Source organism: Melozone crissalis, unplaced genomic scaffold (assembly GCF_028551555.1).
Source record: "Melozone crissalis strain CALT ecotype California unplaced genomic scaffold, PUWL_Pcris_2 ptg000013l_1, whole genome shotgun sequence".
Classification (NCBI taxonomy): domain Eukaryota; kingdom Metazoa; phylum Chordata; class Aves; order Passeriformes; family Passerellidae; genus Melozone; species Melozone crissalis.
Window position 1 is genome coordinate 11,672,839 of NW_026535791.1, and position 20,658 is coordinate 11,693,496.

Genomic DNA, 20,658 nt, shown 5'->3' on the forward strand with positions numbered 1-20,658 from the left:
CTGTTCACTCACATTCAGCTGCATGTTCCCAGTGGCAGTCACTTAGCATATTTTCTAGCTAAGACTCTTCAATCAAAACCACATCTGTGTGTTGGAGCAGATTGGCAGTAGACATCTCGTCCCCTGAAATCCAAGGAAAAACTATTTCATGTCCAGTTTGTCACATGTGTGACTTGGCCTCCAAGGTAATCCCATCCTCACAGACCACTCCAAGGATGAGGAGGGGAATGTCTACAGTCACTTAACCAGGAGGCAAATTCCTCTTAATTGTACTTTGAGAAGTTTGAACTGAACAAACTCTGTGGGATTTTGAAAAGTCCTCAAGAAAACATGATTGCTGAGCAACTTCCTGTGTGGATACCTGGGAGGAAATACAGAGGTTGCTGGAAAGTCACACAGAGTATTTATTTCTGTGGGGAGTCAGGAGCAGACCTGAGCCTTTATCCCTGTCAGCATACTCCACTTGTGCTTTAGCTTCTCCTTAATAAGCATCTTACCCTGATTTTGTCCTGCCTGTAGTTCCAAGCAACCTCCTTAATAAATCCTGCAGCATCTCCTGGGGAATTAAACATAAGTGTGAGGGGGGATTAAGTTGTGAAAGGAAGTAAAAAAGCTTCCATTACAGCCTGTCAATGCCTCTTTTCAGGTGATAAGAAATGAGTGTGATGATGCACTGGTTGCTGCTGCTCCTTCTGGTCAGCTTTGGCTCACCTGCACCCAGGTTTTCGGTGTGTATCTTTTAGCTGTTTCTGTACTCTCTCAATGGTTCACCATTCCCAGTCATGCAGAGATGGACACTCCCCCACAGGAGGGATGGAGAGCTGCAGGAGCAGAGCAAAAAGGAATCTGTCTGCAGCTAAAGGAATGTCGTGCTGATAATATAGGATTTTCATAGCATTAAGGGCTGTACAGCTGTCTGGGAGACTGAACTGACATTACTAAGAATTCAAAACAACAACAAAAACAACAACAAAAAAGTATTTTAAAAAATGTACTTTTATAGCCAAAATATCAGCTCTTTTTCAGTTTTACACAAAGCTAACTCTGGAACCTTGCTGGTTTCACCCATCTGCAGTGCAAGAGCCAAGTTTTCCCTCTCTTATCATCCTGAGCACTTTCATAGTTTGCGAACCTTCCCCTTGAGATCATTAAGTGGGATCAAGACAAATTATTTTCATCCAAAGTAAATTTTTTGTGCATCTGATCGTATTCTGGCATGTTCTGATCAATGCCAAGGTTGTTTCAGGAACCCCTTTTCTGCTGGATTCAATTCAACATCTCATGCTGTGCGAGATTTGGACATCTTAGGAAGAGATCACCATGAAATCATGTTGATCCACATAGGCAGTGTGACATGCTAGGGTGAAGAGAAGACAGATATTCCTTTCTCTGTGTCTGTCCTTACCACTGACTGAATTGTGGGGGGTTTTGTTTTGTTTTCTCCATAGGACAAAGATATCTGCCTCCTAGACAACAATAAATTAAGACAAAGGTTAAAACACCTTCAAGATTTGCTTTACTTATATGAATTGCAGCTGAAGGACATACTGGAGAACACTTACCACAGGACAAAAAGTGAACTGTTCTCCGGCAACAGGAGTGAGCAGCATGAGACGCTTTTACCCACAACCAGTGGAAATTTGATAGTGTATGACCAAGGTACAGTTTGCAGTAGTGTGCCACAATGTTTATTTCTCCCTGCAGTGTCCCATATGTCATATTTTATGTCTGCTAAAAGTTTAAAAATTTTTAAGTGGATTGTGATTTAAAATACAGATACATGGGAAGGAGAAGAGCTGACTGGTTGCCCTGACACTAAAAGATATCCCTTGGGGCTAGAGTCACCTACCCTAGCTGTGGGCAGCTATTACCCAGGTACAAAATGGACATCTTCAGCTGGGCTTCTTACCTGCAGAGAGAAACAATCACTTGTGTTTGCCATCAGATTTACTTTAGGCATCTGCTTTAGGAATAGATGGGTCCTGTTCTTGAAGAGCCCATATTCCCCCTGTGGCTTAGGGGAGCCCAGAGTGCCTGGCTCAGCTGCAGCTGTTTGGATGAGCCAAGCCTCCCTGTTCCTCAGCTGCACCATTACCCCTGTGGCACAGAAACAGGCACTTTGTCCCTTGGTGTTACTTTGAGAACATGGTCATAAATGACATTGTTTCCTGGGGCCAAGATTTTAGCCTTTGGGCATTACATTGGAAGCGTGAAGCACTGAGATCCTGAAAGGATCTCAGCTGATACAGCCCTGGTAGATTTGGACACTGGAGCTTAGCCTATTATTTTAGAAATATTGTTCCCTGATCTTACCAGAAGTACAGCTGAGGGCACCTTACCTTCCACATGGAAATTAGCTTCCCTGCAAATGATCTCGCTGACAGATAAAGTTTCAGTCCCAGGCTTTCATGATATAGCCCCAGGCTAAGCTGCAACTGTCCTGCATCTCACCAAAGATTTGGGCATTATTCCCTCAGAAGGCATGGCTGTAAAGGCTCTCAAGCCTTCAAGCTCTTTGTCAGGCTGGCAGTTTGCAAACTGGTGTAGCTACTACATTGCTGCACCATTTCCTTTGACTTCACAGGGCTATGCACAGGCTGGCCAAGTGTCCTTGTCCCATAGAGTGACATCTCCTCTTGGTGGCACACAGCCCTTGGCTTTGCCCCCAGCCCATTTAACAGACAGGTACCGTTGTGCCCAGATTGCTCTGCAGTGTATGGCCGGAGGAGCACCACGAGTGGCTACTACCGCATCAGGCCCAGGGCGGACCGAGAGCCCTTCCTGGCATTCTGTGACATGTCCGATGGTGGGGGCTGGACCGTCATCCAGCGGCGCAGCAACGGAAGGGAGAACTTCAACAGGTGCGTGCATTGTTCTTGCAGGAACAGGGCTTGCAGTCTGGCCACCAGCTCCTACCCCTGTCCTGCTGCCAGGCAAACCCCCACCCTTGAGAAACAGGATGTGCAAAACCATGTATTAGTGATGGTAGTTTAGGATTAGGACAATCTGGTGGTACCTGTTGGCAGCAGGGGGCCATTTTCAAAATGGATCTGCAACTTGGTGAGAACTTCCATGGGTTCTCTGCATTTGAATGCATATTTTATCATTATTAAAGACTGCCAAAGGCTCCAAATTGGCAGGTGTCTGCTACCAGTGCACAGACTGAGACCTGTTGAACAGATCTGTTCTGGTATGAGGAATTATGTTCAGCACGTTGTAACATTTATTATCGTATTCAGATAACTCTTAAAAATGCCAAAGCAGATTGTCCTTTTCCTATGCAAAATCCCAGAGAGGTGACTTTCATACTGAAATTTAGAGGAGGAGAGATGCTCTGGTAGCACAGTTCAGAAGAAATGTCCTCATGAAGGTTAATTAACTATCACAGCACACACACTTTCAGGGCATTTCTACTGCCTTCTAAAGTCTATGCAGTGCATTGCAAAGCTACCTCAAGTGACTCTAAGGCAGCTTGCCCAGAGAGTGGTAGCTATATAGCCAAGGTAGTTCAGGTGAAATAAAAACATCCTGAAGAGGAGCATTGACTAGTATGAAGGTCAGGCAGAATGAATAACCATAATAACAACATGAGAGAAGGAATAAACACAGGGTTACTAAAACTCAAAATGATGACACACACTGAAGTATATGAGAATATCAAAGGTAGAGCAGGTGAATTATGACTTGCTGGAGAACAATATCAGGTGTTTTGCTGAAGACCAATGTGACAGCTGCTGCTTTCCCTTTCCTTTTAACTGGAAACATCAGTCTGCAAGCACTGCATCTAGCAGTTTGAAGGTTTGATCCCCATGTATGTGTGTGAACAGGTTTAGCAGGGGAAAACGTAAGCTATGAGTTGTATTTACTGCTAGATGAGTCGGATACTTTTAGAAAACAGTATCTAGATACAAGTGAAGTTTTAATTGTTACCATTCTCAAGTGTCACAAACTCTCTAATCCCCTCTCATGATGAAATTTATATCTATAAATTTTTCTGTGCAGGAAATGGGATGATTACAAACTGGGATTTGGGAAATTCCAGGGCAAGAATGATGAGTACTGGCTGGGCAATGACCACGTCTATGACCTGCTTGCTAGAGGTCCAAGTATTTTTTCTCCATAGATTTCTCTCTAATTTGCATTAGGTATTCATCTAACATGACACAACTTTATGTTTAGGAGAGAACTCATTAAAGATTGACCTGATGGACTGGCATGGGGAAAGACGTTATGCAATCTATGAAAATTTCCAGCTTGCAAATGAGCAGGTAAGAAATGGAGAGAGCAGTGATTTGCTTGCTTTGGTCTGAGAGGGTGGGGCAGTGCATACACAGCATCACACCAGTATCAGGGTTGTATCTACAGCTCTGCAAAACTTACCTGCTCTGGTTTCCTGGCCTTCCTAGTTCGTGTGACTGACAAAGAGCCCTGGGATCAGGGACATAAACCTGGGACTTCTTCCTTAAAATTGAGAGCCCAGGTCAGTGGGTGACAGGAGCACATGTTTGTGCCCTCTTGCTAACTGTGCTGCTGAACAGAGGGCAGTTCCCTGGCCACAGGGCGCAGGGATTCCCACATATATTTGCCTCTGGCCTCATGATTAAGAGTCTTCTGAGAGTGAGAAGACCCTTAGTGTTTGAACCTCTGCAACTAAATGGAACCCTGTTCTCCTGCTTTCTAAGAGAGTGTTTCAGACTGTCACACAAAAGGCAAGTGCCAACACAAATCCTCTAAACTTTATTTTAAAATAAACCAGAGAATTCTAATCAAAGCTTTGAGGAGCAGTTCTAACTTCCTATCTTGAAGAGAGGTACCTGGAGCGCTATACCTACTGCTACAGACACAGAAAGTCCAGAGACAGACACATCCTGTATTTTCATGCTGTGCTTTTCTAGCTGTAGACAGTGTCCAGCTCCATACAGGTGCTGTTCTTTGCAGACTTGCCTTCCTGAACACCACATGTAACTAGCCCAAATAACCAAGGATACTGCATGGACCACTCCTAGTTCCAACTCCATCACCACTCCAGAAATGTTTACATTAAACTCAGTTTGCAATTAGAGGTTTCTTATGAAAAGTTTGAACAGCTGCCTTTCAATACCTTATGCCATTTTTCATAAAGAAATGAGGCCAGTGATGGCAGGAGAAAGCCCACAACACAAATATGACCATCCACTAAATATCTAATATCTCTTCAACCTTTTAGTTGTGCACAATGGAACTATTATTCTAAATATTTCTACCAGGACCAGATAATAGAAATCAGATGGCTTCTCATCCTTGGAAGAGCAAAATGCCTAAGCATTTATTCTAGCTGAAGAACTGCTCTGTTTATGAAGGCAATTACTTGACACTTGGCAGTTTTTGCTAAGTTGTTCTTGATCAGCTAGAAAGAGCTTTCCATCTTGCTGTAAGGTGTATTAAATGATTGTTGAATGACAATAAACCTGGAGCCTTTTGTAGCAGCAGCAGTAATTACCAATCTCTTCTGGAAGTTTAAATCCTGTATTGATCTACACTAGGATCATTAAAGCATGGAGACAAAAGTCAACCTTGACTTCAACAGTGCCTTTGACAGTGAATGAAATATCCAGAGCTAATTTGGCCTCAAAACTGTGAGGAAAGGCAGAAAGAATGGATGTCAAATAAATGTTTCACATATTCTTGCAGGAAAATTACAGGTTATGGTTTGGCACCTATTCTGGTAATGCTGGCGACGCTCTGTCTGGTGGGAGCAATTTTGAAGATCAGTGGTCAGCTTCTCACAGAGGGATGCAGTTCACCACGTTTGATAAGGATCACGATCAGTTCCTGGCAGGCAACTGTGCATCAGAGAACAAGGGTGGCTGGTGGTTTAACAGGTATGGAAAACAGCTGATTCCTCTTGGATGGGTAGGTTGTGGGTGGCTGCACAGCTGAGAGGACTTGCTTGCCTTACAGCAGCTGGAAGCTGCTGTGTGCACTTGCCACCTCTCACAGCCAAACCTAGATGTTCAGACCTACAGGTCCTCAAAGGAAAACAATTTACTACTTTTATTAGAGCAAAGCAGGTAAGTTGAATTCACTTTAAGAAAATGGGTCAGAACAAATGCACGGGGGACCTGGAAGGAAAAGAGCTCAGTTAAAATTCCTGAAAGTGCTTTGTGTTATACTCCAGTGAAGAAAACAACTGTAGCCATGGTAAGGTGAAGTGTGTACAAAGAACATTTCCCTAGAGTAGAGCATGTCTAAGGGCAGGGCTACCCCACAACAGTTATAAGGGTGTGTTTGCTGTTTGGGCATATGCCACACATCAGTGGATAGGGACTCATGTTTAACAGCCCTGGAATCTGAGATATAACACTCTCTGATTTTCTCTGCTTTAGTACAGGATGAGCCTCTTAGACCAGATTCTCATCACATACCACTTGAAATTGGTGGAGCTAAAAAAATGTACATCAATAGCAGGATTTATCTCGATGAAAAGACATCTGCATTTTTAGGTGTCAATATGGAGCTGCCTACACTTGAGCTAGAGCGTACCAAATGGCACTACACCCTTTTGTTCAGGCCATGCAGTTCTAATGTCCATAGTTAATACACCTGAAGGAGTCAACAGGCAGAATTATCTGACCAGTGTAGGTGTCTGCTTTAGGATGACCCACATATTCCTGTGTTCCACTAAAAGCATTAACCATTTAGTCCATCCCGCCCTGGCATATCCAGATGTCTGTTGTGTGAGAATGGTACTTCACTGCAATGATGCAGTATCTTCTCATGCTAAACTGAATTTCCTTCTTGTTTTTCCTACATTGTTCCAAGGTGCCATGCTGTGAACCTCAATGGGCGATACTACAAAAGAGGGAGGTACAGTGGACCCCATGATGATGGCTTGGTTTGGTCGACATGGCACGGGATGTGGTACTCACTGAAATACTCAGCCATGAAAATCAGGCCTCCGTTCTTTATCGACAGAGAGAGTGGAGATGGTGACAACAGTCAGGCCAGCTGAAACTGCTGCTTTGGAAAGAGGTTTCTGAAAAGAGTGGTGTAAGTTGATAGCCAGTGCTCTGCTGCTGCCAATCGCCAAACCTGCACTTGATAGCTGGAGTTGCACCTGCTTCTGCTACCTGAAGCTAACAGCACGAGTTGTTTGAGCCCAGCCAGACAGCAATTTAATAAAAACATATGGATCACAGTCATGGAATAACCAGAGATTTCTTTTTCAGCAGTTTTCAAGACTTTGTTGGAGAATGTTTCTTTAAAGTTCTCTGGACTTTGAAGGATCAAGCATGTCCTTTAATCAATCTATACTTTTCAAGGTCTAAACATTTCTCATCTTGATTTTGACCATCAGTGTTTCAGTTATGAGACCATCAGGATAGAAAGAACAAAGGGATGGGGAATTGGACTTCATCTGGTGTGCCTTTGTTAGTGCTTTGATCTGCATCAGAAGAATGTTTTTAAGCAACTTTCCCTATGGTTGCAATTGCCACACTTCAGATGCAGTGTGTCCCTGGAATGTGTGAAACCAACCCAGAGGATGGACATGCTCCAACTGCTAATGTGCATCCAGACTAAGGCTGCTTCAAAGTAGTCAGTCCACCCACAATGTGGACACTGTGAGTTCCATTCCAACAGCTTCCTGCTGCAGATCCACTGCTACAGTACACCACAAGGCATTAAAGCAGACAAAGACAATCCTGCCAACCAGTTTTAAACCCCAGATTAAAATTATGTAGATTTGACTAAAATTAAGGTGAACACAGATATTCCTAGGAGTTCCTAAAATGCAGTCATTCTCCTGTACATTCTCCTGTAATTTACCAGATGACCATGCATTAGTGAAGAGGAATCAGAAAGTGATTGAACCACAAGGCACACTGCTTTCACTGTCTCACTGGGTGAAATGAAAGAGCAACACAAATGACTGAAAGAAATGGAATACTGAAAATTTATTTTCTACAGCTGTTAATAACAACAATTAAAAATGAACAGCAGAATCAGCTTGATGCAAATAATTTAAACTACCATGCTGTAGAATAAACCTGCTTCCTTTTATTCTGATTTATAATAATTTTTAAACTGGTATTTCTCTTCCATTTACTTGCTTTTATATCCATACATACTGTAATTTGAATACATATCGACAAAGAGTGAAATAAAACCATCTGAGTAGGACTTAATACTTTTTAGCTGGTTTTCAACAATAGGAATGTGAACAGAAATCTGGATCAAAATCTTGGAAACCTCATAATATGAGAAATGTATTCTCTCAGTGTTGGCTCTGGTGCTTTCTAACCTGTTGTCCTGGGTAGTTGAAAGAGTCTGCAAGGTAAGTTTAATTTGCATGGCTCAAGCTGTCCTGGAGACAATGCAGAGGCATGAGGTGAAGGTTCAGTTTAAAACTTGGTTTGGTTCCTTTGCTTCCTAGACATCCCAGTGACTGCAAGCATGAACATCCAGCGTAATGGGCAGCACTCCAGGGAGCTGTGCTGCTAGAGCCTGTGCCCTTGGCTAGACTGACCCCTGCCCTCTTTTCAAGCATGCTCATGTGGAGTGAAATTTCCACCAACATGTCTGAAATGAGATTGCCCTTGTGAAGAAAGGGCTCCAAAACGGCAGCACTTATCCTTTCCCTTCTGATCACTGCTTCTGTATTTTGATACGGTAAAATCTCAGTGCAAGATTGTAACTGCATGTTGGGACATAAGGAATGACTTTGCACACATTATAACTGTGTGGCCTCTGAGGAGCACTGGGGGCAGAAAGGATAATTTTTATTGTTTTGAAGACACAGAGAAATGTGAGTGAAATAAGTTCATGCCTTCTGGCAGCTGATGCTCAATCCCATCCTTCAGCAGAGAGCTAAGGAAGTAGGGCAAAGACTGTGGAAACTACAGCATTTAGGGGACACCATTTGTGGTCTGGTAGTTCATTAAGCATCTGGTCACCCATCTGATAATGGATTATCAAGGTGGAGATGAAGTCATCAGGGCTAAATCAGACAACCAGCACCCAGTCCAGTTCCCCACTGAGTGAGCAATGAGTGATGTCAAATCCAGACCATGGAGCCTGTTTCCCTGTGTGTCAGTACGGAGAGGCAGGCATTAGAGTTGGACTGCCTTCAGCCAACATCAGTGTCAGGGTGTTTCTCCTGTCTCTGAGAGAGAAAGGGAGGCCAAGGCATGACAAGCTGGGAGGGAAGGGGTTTGTCCTGCTGCCTTTGATGTAAAATGTATGTAAGTTCATCTAATGCATAACAGAGCCCAACACTGGGACAACTTTGCAGAAAGCAGCATCTGATTTAGAGCAACGTTGCCTTTTCTCTGCCCTGCTGTGGCAAAGGAAACCCCCTCTGAGATGCAAGGGTCACAGGGCTTTGTGCAGGAGCCTCCAAATCCCACAGCACACCTCAGGAAGCATTTCAGAACCACCTTTAATTTTAATAAACGGGGTAGAATGGCACTAGCTGAGTACTTAGTGGATCTGAGGGCTAGCACCAAGCTCCAATCCCTCCCTCTGAAGCCTAGGGAAATGCTTGCTGAATGTTGCTGCACTGCACATCTGATCTCCCATTTCTCCAGGGTCTCTCTCCCATGCTGAGAGGCTCAACAAAGCTAAAACACATACTGTAGCCCTGCAGCTCCAATGCTGACGGATCCCCACTTCAGGGAGAAGGTACTTCACACCACAGACCTTACCTTAGTACAGGCAGGGTAAGTAACCTGAGCAGCAATTGTTTCAGAGCCATGATTTCCAGCTCACTAAAGTCAATTTAAAGCCTCATTACATTTGATTGCCTTTGGATAAGTCTTCAAGCATGAACACGTTTATAGATGCTTTAAACAGCTTTTCAAGCTGACAGTTCATGGGAATGCATTGCTGGTACCAACACCACGCTGGGCCAAGGGCTGAACATCAGCATCTTGGCATGGCTCCCGGGAAAGAGGGAGCCCACATCACCCACCGAGTCAGATCCCTCACTCCAGCAGCAGCTGCAAAGCATTACCCATCAGAAAGGCCATTCAGACAGCCAGATTTGACTCTGGTGGCCAAGTGCTGAGGCTTGCTCCTCCTATGTTGTCACAGCAAGTAACACCGTGTGCCTGTCAAGCTACCTGTGCCAGCTTTGGAGACTGCAGCGGGGTGCCATCGGAAACTGGCAGCTTACACACAGCAATGCTGCTCTCCCTTTAATATTGCTGCTGGTTTGTGGGGAAGCAGGGCTGGGGGGGAAGAAGTGTGGGATTGGGAAATCTCTCTGCTCAGAAAGCCAGTTTTGAGAAAGATAGCAGGCTACTTCATGACAATGGAGCACATGCTAATTATGCTTTCACACCCACATGGCAGGTTAAAGGGCATGTAGGGTTAGGCTCCTTAGGGGAGAGTTGATTTCAGTCTAATAGTCCACTGCCTAAACCTTTCTTCTCTTACACCAACCTCCATGGGAAGCATCTCCTCTTTTCCTGTTTCTGCCCACTAGCATTCCCCTGGTCTTTGCAAAGTCCCCAGAGAGACAGTTATCCTAACAAATGGCAAGAAAAGTCTTAGTCATCCACAAAGCCTAAGCTCTGCTTCTGCTGTTAATTGGAGTTCCAACCCAACTCTGAATACTTACAGCAAAATCTAATGGCAAATTTGTGATGTCTGGTTTTCAAATACAACAAAAAAACCCCTCACGGGTTTTGTAGTTCACTGTTACTGCTCTCTACAATTCTCTGAAAGGAGTTGGCCCCTTCTCCCAGGTAAAAAGTGACAGGATCAGAGGAAGTGGCCTCAAGTTGTGCCAGGAGAGATTTAGATTTGATATGAGGGAAAATTTCTTCACTGAAAGAGTGGTCAGGCATGGGAAGAGGTATCCCAGGGAAGCAGTGGAATCACTGTCCTTGGAGGTGTTCAAAAGGTATGTGGATGTGGCAGTTAAGGGGTATGGTTTAGTGGTGAACACAGTGGTGTTACGTTAATGGTTAGACTTAATTATTTCAGAGGTCTTTCCAATGTAAATGATTCTATAAGATTCCCTGTGAATCACCAGATATTGTCAAGCCATTTTAATTTTTTCTTCCCAGAACGGGCATTAATCAAATAATCTTGTTGTTTTCTGGTTTTGTTCATAATTTATTTTGAGCTTGCCATAGTAGTATCATTGTCAATGTACTTACATTAAAAAATTTTAATAAAGGAAAGGATCACTATTGAAAGGATGCATAATTCAACCGTTCTTTCACTGCTTTTGACAGGTAACATGCTGTGGTAACATTTCTGTGAGGACTAAAATCTGATCACCTGTTTTCTTTGCCCTCTCTGTAGCATGCCTTTTGTACTAATTTCCTGCAAATATTTGTACATTGTTTTCTTGATATAAATATTGACAGTAAGAAAATATCAAAGTCTTGAATGATGAAAATGTCTCCTCAATATTAAATTCACTCAAATATTCAGCATCAAATGTTTGCACTTTCATGCAACCAGCTAAAACACCCCCCACCATATGAGTTATTTGAGCAACACCTACAAATCAACACAGTTCACTGATGACTATCAGAAAAATTATGAAAAATGCCCACAGATTGAGCTTTGTGCTTTCTACATGGGAAATGATTCACTAATCAGGGCAGATGGTTGAGGGTGCTGGACAGTGGATGCTTCAGTATCTCACAGTCTACCAGTACACAGTGGACAAGGTGGGAAATGTCAGCGGCACTCTTCATGTATGATGCACAAAACATGATGCTTTACACAATAAAATCTACTGGCTATTCCTGAGCCACACCTTAACGAACGTGTTCCTTCCCAGGGTACTTTGTGTGTCTTGTACACACATACATACAAAAAATAATTATATGAAAGCACTTTTCAGTAATTAGAAAGGAATATGTTCCCACAAGCCAGACCTGGGGCATTACTCCCTGCTGCTGTGTGTAGAGGTAACATGACTCCTGCTCTTTCTTTCACCAGGGGCCAAGCGATCCTGCAGATCCTCTCCCACGCACACCACTCCTGCAGGGCCACGATGAGTCACTCAGATCACCAGCTTCTCCATGCTCAGAGTGCTTGTTTCATCTTCTTCATTTGAGCCAAAATACCCAGGGAGGTCGATCATCTGCTGCTCCGCCTCCGTTAAGCCAAAAGTAGAATTGTCATAAAAGGCAAACTCAGGGTCCAGGGGGAAGCTCTGGCACTTGTCCCTTCGATACTGGGCAGGGCTGACGCTTTGGCCTCTCTGGGAATTATCTTTGCCATTTGGGCCGGCTTCTTTCTGCCACACACCTTTGGGGTTAGGAGAAGGGCCCCTCTTACTTCGGCTGGGCTCAGGCTTCTCAGCTGCCCTCTCCAGACCAGCAGGCTGGCGATCCGTGATCAGGTCCAGCTTCCTCACCGGGGGACCTGCCCTGTGGTGGGGCTTTGTGCCATGGCCCTGTGGTTCACACCCCAGCACAGTGCCCTGGGGCTGATCCAGCTTTTCACAAGCTGGATTAGCGTTTCTTGATTTTGGTCGTGTCCTGTCCTCCAGGCCTTGGTCCCACATCCTGGTCCTGGAGTTGTAGAGAGGAGTCTGTCGAGGTGTGAGAGTGGACATGCTTCTCTCTCTGAAAGGCCTGGCCTTTTTAGTTTCATGGAAACTGGCTGTTCTTCTGAACTGCGAATTTCTGTGACAGCCCCTCTCAGGCAAGTCGACTCTGTTATCCTGGTGCTTGAAATGACCTCTTCTCACCAAGGTTTGGGTAGGGCTTATTGCAGGATTGGCCTGTGAGAATGGAAAATCCAGCCTAGGGTGAGAGCCTTCTCCCAGGAACTTGGGCTGACTGGCTGGCTGGTCTAGGAATGGAGATTTGATCCGAAATTTGTTTGCCACTGCCTCCTCTTGGTTCTCCCCGCTCAGGGGAAGCATGGTGGTGGCACCAAGGACCGTGTCCGTGAGAGGATTCTGAGAGACATGGTACACCTTAGTGGTCTCTGTCAGGCCTTTCTTCTTCATCTCTTTCAGCTGCTGCTGTGCCAGGCGGTAGCTGAAAATTGGAGGGATTATTTTTTGGGCATTTGGCTGAAAGTTTTCACTTCCAGAGGCATCATCTTCTTGGGCAAATTGGAGGCTTCGCCTGTAGGTTAGGGGAATGTTAACAGGGGCGTCCCCTCCTTCAGCAAAGCTGTCCCGTTGCTTGTTGCCTTGGCAAATGTTCTCCTCATCTGAGTTCTTCCGGAAGCCGGGGGAATGGACGGAGCTTCGTCGGACAGCGGTGCTGCACTTCTGAGCTCTGCAGAGCTTCCTCCAGAGGGTGATAAGAACAGTGGCAAAGATGATGAACAAGCACAGCGAGATACCTGTGATGGTAACTATGTTATTTGCTTTCTGGTCCTCTCCTGGCTGAACAGAAGGTGGGGTGGGAGGCTGGACAGCTGTAAGAAAGAGCACACACATCTGTCAGAGTTGCACTGGCAGCAGCATTTTGGTATTTGAGGATGGATACTTCACTACCAAGGAAAAGAAGCCATTAATACAGTACAGGAAGTTTTCTGCCATTAAAATTTGCTTATTGGAGATGACTTACTACTTGATGACTTCAAACTGGCATGAACATCTACTTACTTTAAACCAAGACTGCCACAGACCTTTTAAACATAATAGGTTTTTTTTCCTGTTCTGCTATTTCCATAAGGTATTACTGAATACCTGGAAAATGAAGGAACTTTGTTTGCCTTTCTTTATGAAGTACATTTAGACTCCCCATTGAAAAGTGACATAAAGGGGGTAAAAAGAATTAAACACAGGCTAGTACTTCAGGTATCACTTTAAAATTATTTTTAGGAGAGCTTAAGTGTGTGTGAGAATTTAAGTGAATTTGAAGAGAGAGGCAGCATCAGGAGAGGCAATGTAACTTTTCTAATCAGTCCTCTGAGGATGCTTCTACCACAGTCTGGTGCCACAGTTCCAGAGGACAAAACCTTCCCATGCCACAGCAAGCTTTCAACTGAAAGTGCCATTGCTCTTTCTCCAGCATTCTACTACCATTCTTCTGTTGTGGACTGGAGATGGAACTTGAACAGGGAAGAGTACTCTGCAAACCTTTCTTCACTGAGATGGTAATTAGCCACCAGGACAGGCATCCTAGGGAAGCCATCACAGCCAGAATTCACAGACTGTCTGGACAATGCTCTCAGTCATGTGGTTTAGCTTTAGAAGTCCTGGGGGAGCAGGGAGTTGGACTCTGTGATCCTTATGGGCCACTTCCAATTTGAAATATTCTATGATTCTAACCTGTAATGTGACAATCACAGAGCTGTCCATAGCCCAGTTTAAACCTCTCACTTGCCCATTCCACCACATCACAGATGGCTGAACCAATGACAAATCGGTAATTCTTTTTTTAAATGAGGTCACAAGCATTTCACAGGCAATCCTGAACAAAATACAGCATGGTCAAAAGTGGAGTAATTGGTCCAGTAGCTAATTTTAGTATCTGTTAGCATTGCCCAAATTCTTCTGTTCTGGTCAGACATGAGCTCTCTAAAGCCATGAAGATTTTGTTGGAGGACAAGGCTGGTTAGTTGCAGTTGACAAGAGCTGGTCAAGAAGGTGTGAGCTCAAACAAAACCACTGAACAACCCTGCCCTAGTCCCTAGTTTTATCCAGAATCCAAAGCCTTCCATCAGACTGACAGCCAGCTGTAAGACTTGGCAGGTGCTGCTGCCTGTACCACAGCGACTGTCCAGGAATAGGAAATGTGACTGCAGAATAACAAGAACTGGACACCATGTACTTCCCATAATTCAGGAGAACACACACTCAACAGCAAGCTGGTAGTGCAGCTGGTAGGTGGGCAGGATGCACTGATGAACACAGGCTAGAAGGTCTCAGGCTGCTACAGAACAGAAGTGCAGGGTGCTGGGAAGGAGATCCACCTCCCTATTTCAGGGCTACTTAACAATCCCAAGTCCTCTAAAAAATCCTGCCATTGCATTAATTTTGATCTTTGTGTCACTCTGAGAGCTTGAAACCAACTTAAAGAACAAGATCACTGCCTGCTGAATCTTATAGGAGGATCTCTAAAATTTGCATTCAGTCCAATGCCCCTGTGCCAGAGCCCAGAGCACTGCTGCTCTGGATACCTGAGAGGGGAGTGAACAAGCTGAGCAGGCAGGGCTAGCATTTGCTCTATTCAGCACCCCTGCAGCACAGCAATTAATTAATTTCTCATCCTTCTCTCAGTCTTTTTTGCTTATGGATATTTTCCAAGTACTCCATTCTCTATTTGTAATGCATGCTGTGCTGCATTGTTTGGGATATACAGCTAACAGCAAGGAACTGAGAGGTTCCAAAAAGGACTGGGTCCCTATGGTTCACTTCTCCCTGCACCTCATTGTCCCCTGCACCATGCACAGGCCTTGCTCATTCAGCCATTTGCTCCATCTGCTGGACTAATGTCTGCAGAGTTATGCTGGAAACAGAACCTGTCTGCTCCTGAAAGCTGCAGACAGCTGGAATGGGAAGGGTGACGGTGACACTCCCAGCCTGAGATTAGGCAGTGGATGAATACTGTAAAGTCAGAGTGTCAAACCCCTTCTTGAGCAAGCTGAGATTCAATGGGATGTAACCATGTATGTGATTCTGTAAAGGAAGCTGCCCCATGTGGGAGCAGGAGGATTAGAAAGCATGTGCAAGACAGAAGCGAGGTATTTCCTCTGGATGATCCCACTGCAGTGGGTGCAGACACAGCCTCCTTTTCCTCTGTGCTCTCTATGTATTAACCTTCTTATTAACCTAGACACCTCACTGGAACCTGGGGATTGTCCAGACCTGCTGAGTCCAACCACACTGCCACAGCTGTGTGCACAGGATGGTTGGAAACCATCATACACCTTTTACAGCTGCACACCTGCATGGGAGGAGTGACCCCTCTGAGAAGCACCAGAAGCTGTCACCTCCACGCAGGCAAAGCAAGGTCCACACACAAATTGTGTTTCCAGCACATGCTCTGCATGCAGGGAACCCCCTTCAGTGAGCTCCCTGCACCAGGACTGCTCTCTGAGCTCTGAGCTCCAGAGGTGGGGAGTGAAACTGGCTGGTAAGGAGACAAACCAAATTATACACTTACAGACATACCCCTCCAGAAGATAGACAGAAGGCATGGAATATTACAGTTCAGCAGCAGCTTTGGAAAAACACTAACAACCCCACTGTGTTTTGGTGGTGGCATTGCTGCCCACAGCAGCCTCAGAGAGTCTGACATAGCGAAGACAAGTTGAGCAGGGCTGGTTTAAACTGGGGACCCAAAGCATCTAAATTATTCCTTTCTGCTTTCACTCAGAGCTTTACTAAATAAGCAAACCCACATGGCCAGCGTTTTCAAATCATTAAAAACATTAGACCTGTTAAAACATTCCCAGTGCTCCACAACCGCTGACAACATGTAATACCTGGTTTGATGGAATATGATTTTTAGTATTTTCCATTCACCCAAACTTTTGTTAAATACAACCCATTTCCTGCAGTGTTCCACAACACATTTCAGTCCTGCCTGTATACTTCTGAGGCCTTCATCCCCAACACATGAAGCTGGTTCAAGCCAATACTTGCACTAAAACATAGTCCTCCCCTCTTCCTGCTCCAGCTGCACATTCTCTCCCCCTGCTGTCCTTTCCTTTTCAGTGGCATAAACACCGCACTGGCCACAGGCCAAACAACTCCCCACATCCCCAAACTGTCCATTTTTTAGCTGCTTCTATTCCAGTTCTACACACTGCACTTTCGCAAGCAGAAAGAAGTCCCTGCAAGCAGCCAAAGCAAGGACTAAGGCCTGCTGGTCACTTTGTAATAGCTTAAAATATCTGTTAAATTATAGTCTGAGATCTAGCAGCCTGCACAGTTCCCAGGTATCTTTCCTTCCTCATCCCCATTCCCAACCCCTGTGGCACCTGTGGGACACAAAGGCACTGGAGCTTGTAGATCAGCTTTCTGTTCTCTTGGCATCAGCACACTCCTTTTCAGCAGGGAGTTTGCAAGAAGCAAAAGTTTTGCACAGACTAAGCACCTGTACTGTGCTGAAAGAGGGCACTTCTCATGCCCCTCAGCAGTGGCTGTCAGCACCCAACTATGGTGCTGGCACAGCCTGATCCAGCCTCACTGGAGGCCACATGGCTGCTGTAATCCACCTCATAGAAGGCCCAGGTCTCTTGTTTCTGCACCCACTTTCCACCCAGCAGCACTGGCCAGTTGTGACCGATAGGTAAGGGTTTATAAAAGCTTTATAAAGCCTTACCTATCAGTAACAGCCTGCTTGCCCTGTCACAGGCCAGCAGCAGTGGCAGGCTGGAGCAGGGGAAGACCTGGCACTACCACCTCAAAAAACTCACAGAATGGCAACCTCATACCACAGGTCCCAGCTGGAACCAGCAACCTTTTTTAGCTTTTTAATAGGTTTCCACTGGAGCCTTTGGCTTTTACTGAATGTGTTCTGATAGCCCCAAGATCTCTCTTTCAGGACTTCTCCACTCTCTGACCATCCTGGAGATGTTCAACTGCACCCATGGCATTCAGAAATATTATGCCTTGGAGCCCTATCTCCAGTGTCCCCCAATCAGATGCGCAGAGGCTCCTGCCCTACTCCATCAGCCACAGGAATGTGACAGCCCCCCAAATCAGTATGACTGAAAGGGAGATGGGATGTTTCCATTTTACACTTTGCTATTGGTCACAGCACTGGGGGAAGGGGACAGCAGAGCTACGTACACACACACTCCTCCAGCGAGCACAGGGAAGTCTCCCTCGGCGATCCAGCGCAGCCTGGTTTTGCCGGCGAGGAGCTGAGGCACTCTCGGAAGCGCTCCCGGATTCCGTCCCCACAGGTGACGCTGCACGGGCTCCAGGGCTGCCACCGGCTCCACGTTTCTACAAACACACAACTCAGAGCAATGAGGAACGTGTCTGCCTCCTTACCTTTAATGACACAGCCATTTGTCTTCTTTTTGAGAAAAACAGCGATAAATGACCAAACAATGCAAACGGCAAGACAAAAATAGCAAGCGGCATCGAGGGATGGGCCAAAGCTTCCACTTGTTGTTTTCCTTTTTTCACCCAGTTGTCAGCCTGCAACACAGTGATCAGTCAACTGGCAGGCAGCTTCTGCCTGGAACAACAGCAAAAGGAAATGAATCCACAGATCTTTGAAGTGGGCTGGTAATTTATATATTCATCCAATTCTTGCCTGACAAACAGTGCATTTACAGCAGGATAATGTGATTGAAGTACAGTTACTGCTGATTTACATGACTGTGACAGGATGATAAGCCTACAAGGCCTAATGAAATGGCAACATTGGTTCACTCTTTTATTTTCTTTCCAGCACATAAGCGTATTATTGAATCATTCATCTGGCAACTTACAGGTCTCTATTGTTTTATTGCTTATGATTAGGCAGTTAACTCATGGATGGAATTTTACATGTTCATTTATTTATTTTAACTGGAGGCAGACGCAGGTTCTAACACCATATTATAATTTTTTAATGTGAAATAAAATCCCTCTTTTTCTTAGACAACATCCTCATCCAGTGATCTTCACATTCAAACTTCACAGCAGTGAGAACCCAGAGAAGTAAAGATGGGACCATTCCTGTCCCTGTGTGACAGTGGTGACACTGAGGCAGGGCCACCACTTTAAATTCCAAACAAATGCATGAGCTCAGGTGCAATCTTAAAAGATGAAACCCCTGGGGATGCTCCTATGAGTCAGCTGACTTTGACAGAAAGAAAAACAATGGACTTCTTAACTTCATTTCACTGCCCACAGATAAAGTAGAAAAACAGCTAAATAATTTTTTTTTAAAAGTAGACCAAGTTAAACTCTGCTCTTTTGGATAATTTATGGTGTTGCTACTGCCAACACAAGCTGTGATTTTTAATTTTATTACTGCTGCTAGCATGCCCCAAGCCATTAACCAGGTTATGATGTCCAAGCACTAGAGAATGTTGCATGACGGAAAATGGCTTTATAATTTTATATTTATTGGTTGCTGTATTGTTCCTAGTGTATTATTATTTTTAAACGTCTCTAACGAGATTAAATACAGTTGTGTTTCAACAAACATTAAATTGTAACTGCTTTGGGCCCTGTCCTACACAGTTTTGTGACCATGTCAGCATTAATGTGATCAGCCTAAGAGGAGCAGTGGAGCTGCCCTCCTGGTGCAGGTCCTCACCTGCACTGCAGGATGGGGCCCCAGAGTTTGAGCTTACACTTGAGCTTGCAGCCACAGCTGCAGAGTGTATGTGGGTGCACACTCACACACATTTGTGTGCCTGCAGGCCCCAGGACATCTGCATGGCCTAATGCAGAGGAGAGATGGGCATGGCAACACACCCTCCTGCTGCTGTGGTTCTAAGCACACACAACATCAAGTGACCACCCTGTTTGTCACCGACTCCACCACAATAGTGCAACATCCAAGACCCCAGGCTATATTTCACTTTGTGCTCTTTGTGCACCTCTCTGCTTTCACCCCTCGATCTCTGGAGATGGTGATGAGCCCAAAGGCAGGCTGAGCTTTCAGACTCCTCCTTCAGTTTGCAGCCATGTTGGCTCCCAGTGAAGTACAAAATGGAGCAAGTGTATGGTGTCAAGGGAAAAGAGGATCAGAGGATGCCAACAAGCAGGTAACAGGAAGTTTGTTGGGATAAGGAGTTCCAAAAAGGGACAAACCATGGAAAGTTTGCAAAACACATCAGTTAGCGAGCCAAGGTATTACTGAGGGCAGGAAGAAAAAATGTTCATAATCAATAGTTAATGAAGGGCTCATTGATACTTTCTCAAAAAGACTTCATAGTATCATATATATCATAGGATCTCACAACAGTTTTCTTCATATGAGGATCAGGAAGGACTCCAGCAGTGTCCCTCACCACTGGTAGAAAGGCTAGCTGAAGGACCTACCTCCTTGTAGACCTACAGACTCTTTGTGTAACTTGGTGAGTTCCTGTCATAATTTCCAGGGCATGAGCTAACCTGCTTCCCTCTCTCCACATTTCCTGCTCATCTAAACTTCTGTTAATTAAAGTCAGATGCAGAGCCAAGCTCAGAAAGGTTCTGGTTGCCTCCAGTGCTAACACTGGTGATAGTGGAGGGTGCTCAACAGGCTCCACATTGATGCCTGTGGGTTTCAACATACAAGAACATTTAGGATGAGTAATTTCCCAACACTGACGTCAAACCTGACGTGCCCACTGCTCCAGGACACTTTTCACTGACTTGGACTTTGGCTAAAGGTATAGAGTTCCTTAGCAAAAACACTTGGCATCCATAGCTTTGGGGCTAAGAAATGTGCTTCAAACCGCAGGAGAGCAAGAAATGTTCCAGTTCCCATGAAAGATGGGAGATTTAAACTCCTGCATCTTGCTCTGCAATCCCCTGCAATTACCAGAATGTAAAAGAAAATGAAGCACAGTTATTCTCCCCCAAGGAAATGAAATTATTAACCTCCATTTAAGACAAACAGATTGAAAATGCCAGGGGAAAAACCATAAGGTATGCACTGCAAACTAGCTCTAATAAGCGTGAGGTTTCTTCACACACAATTGAGGAATCAATTATCAATGTGAAGACATCTAACTGATGAGTTATTTTGAAATAGCTGACAGTTGGCAGATCTGCCAACATGAAAGATAAATGCAATTAACTGTGTT

General features: G+C 44.8%; 2 protein-coding genes across 2 annotated transcripts in view; one reads left to right on the forward strand and one right to left on the reverse strand.

Moving 5' to 3' along the window:
* The first annotated feature begins 656 nt into the window (after window positions 1-656).
* Window positions 657-6,991, forward strand: LOC128934480 (fibrinogen-like protein 1). Its single transcript, XM_054272065.1, has 7 exons — window positions 657-728; window positions 1,449-1,659; window positions 2,702-2,861; window positions 4,003-4,100; window positions 4,180-4,268; window positions 5,671-5,861; window positions 6,802-6,991. Exons 1-7 carry the CDS (start codon window positions 657-659, stop codon window positions 6,989-6,991), a joined length of 1,011 nt encoding a protein of 336 aa, XP_054128040.1.
* A 4,983-nt stretch (window positions 6,992-11,974) lies between these two features.
* The window catches only part of THSD1 (thrombospondin type 1 domain containing 1), a 29,225-nt gene continuing 20,541 nt past the window's right edge, over window positions 11,975-20,658 (reverse strand). Inside the window, exons 4-5 of the mRNA XM_054272088.1 lie at window positions 17,711-17,869; window positions 11,975-13,380 (exon numbers count right to left, since the gene is read on the reverse strand). Of these exons, the coding sequence (XP_054128063.1) occupies window positions 12,005-13,380; window positions 17,711-17,869 (1,535 nt within the window). The 3' untranslated portion in view covers window positions 11,975-12,004. The remainder of the gene's footprint in view (window positions 13,381-17,710; window positions 17,870-20,658) is intronic.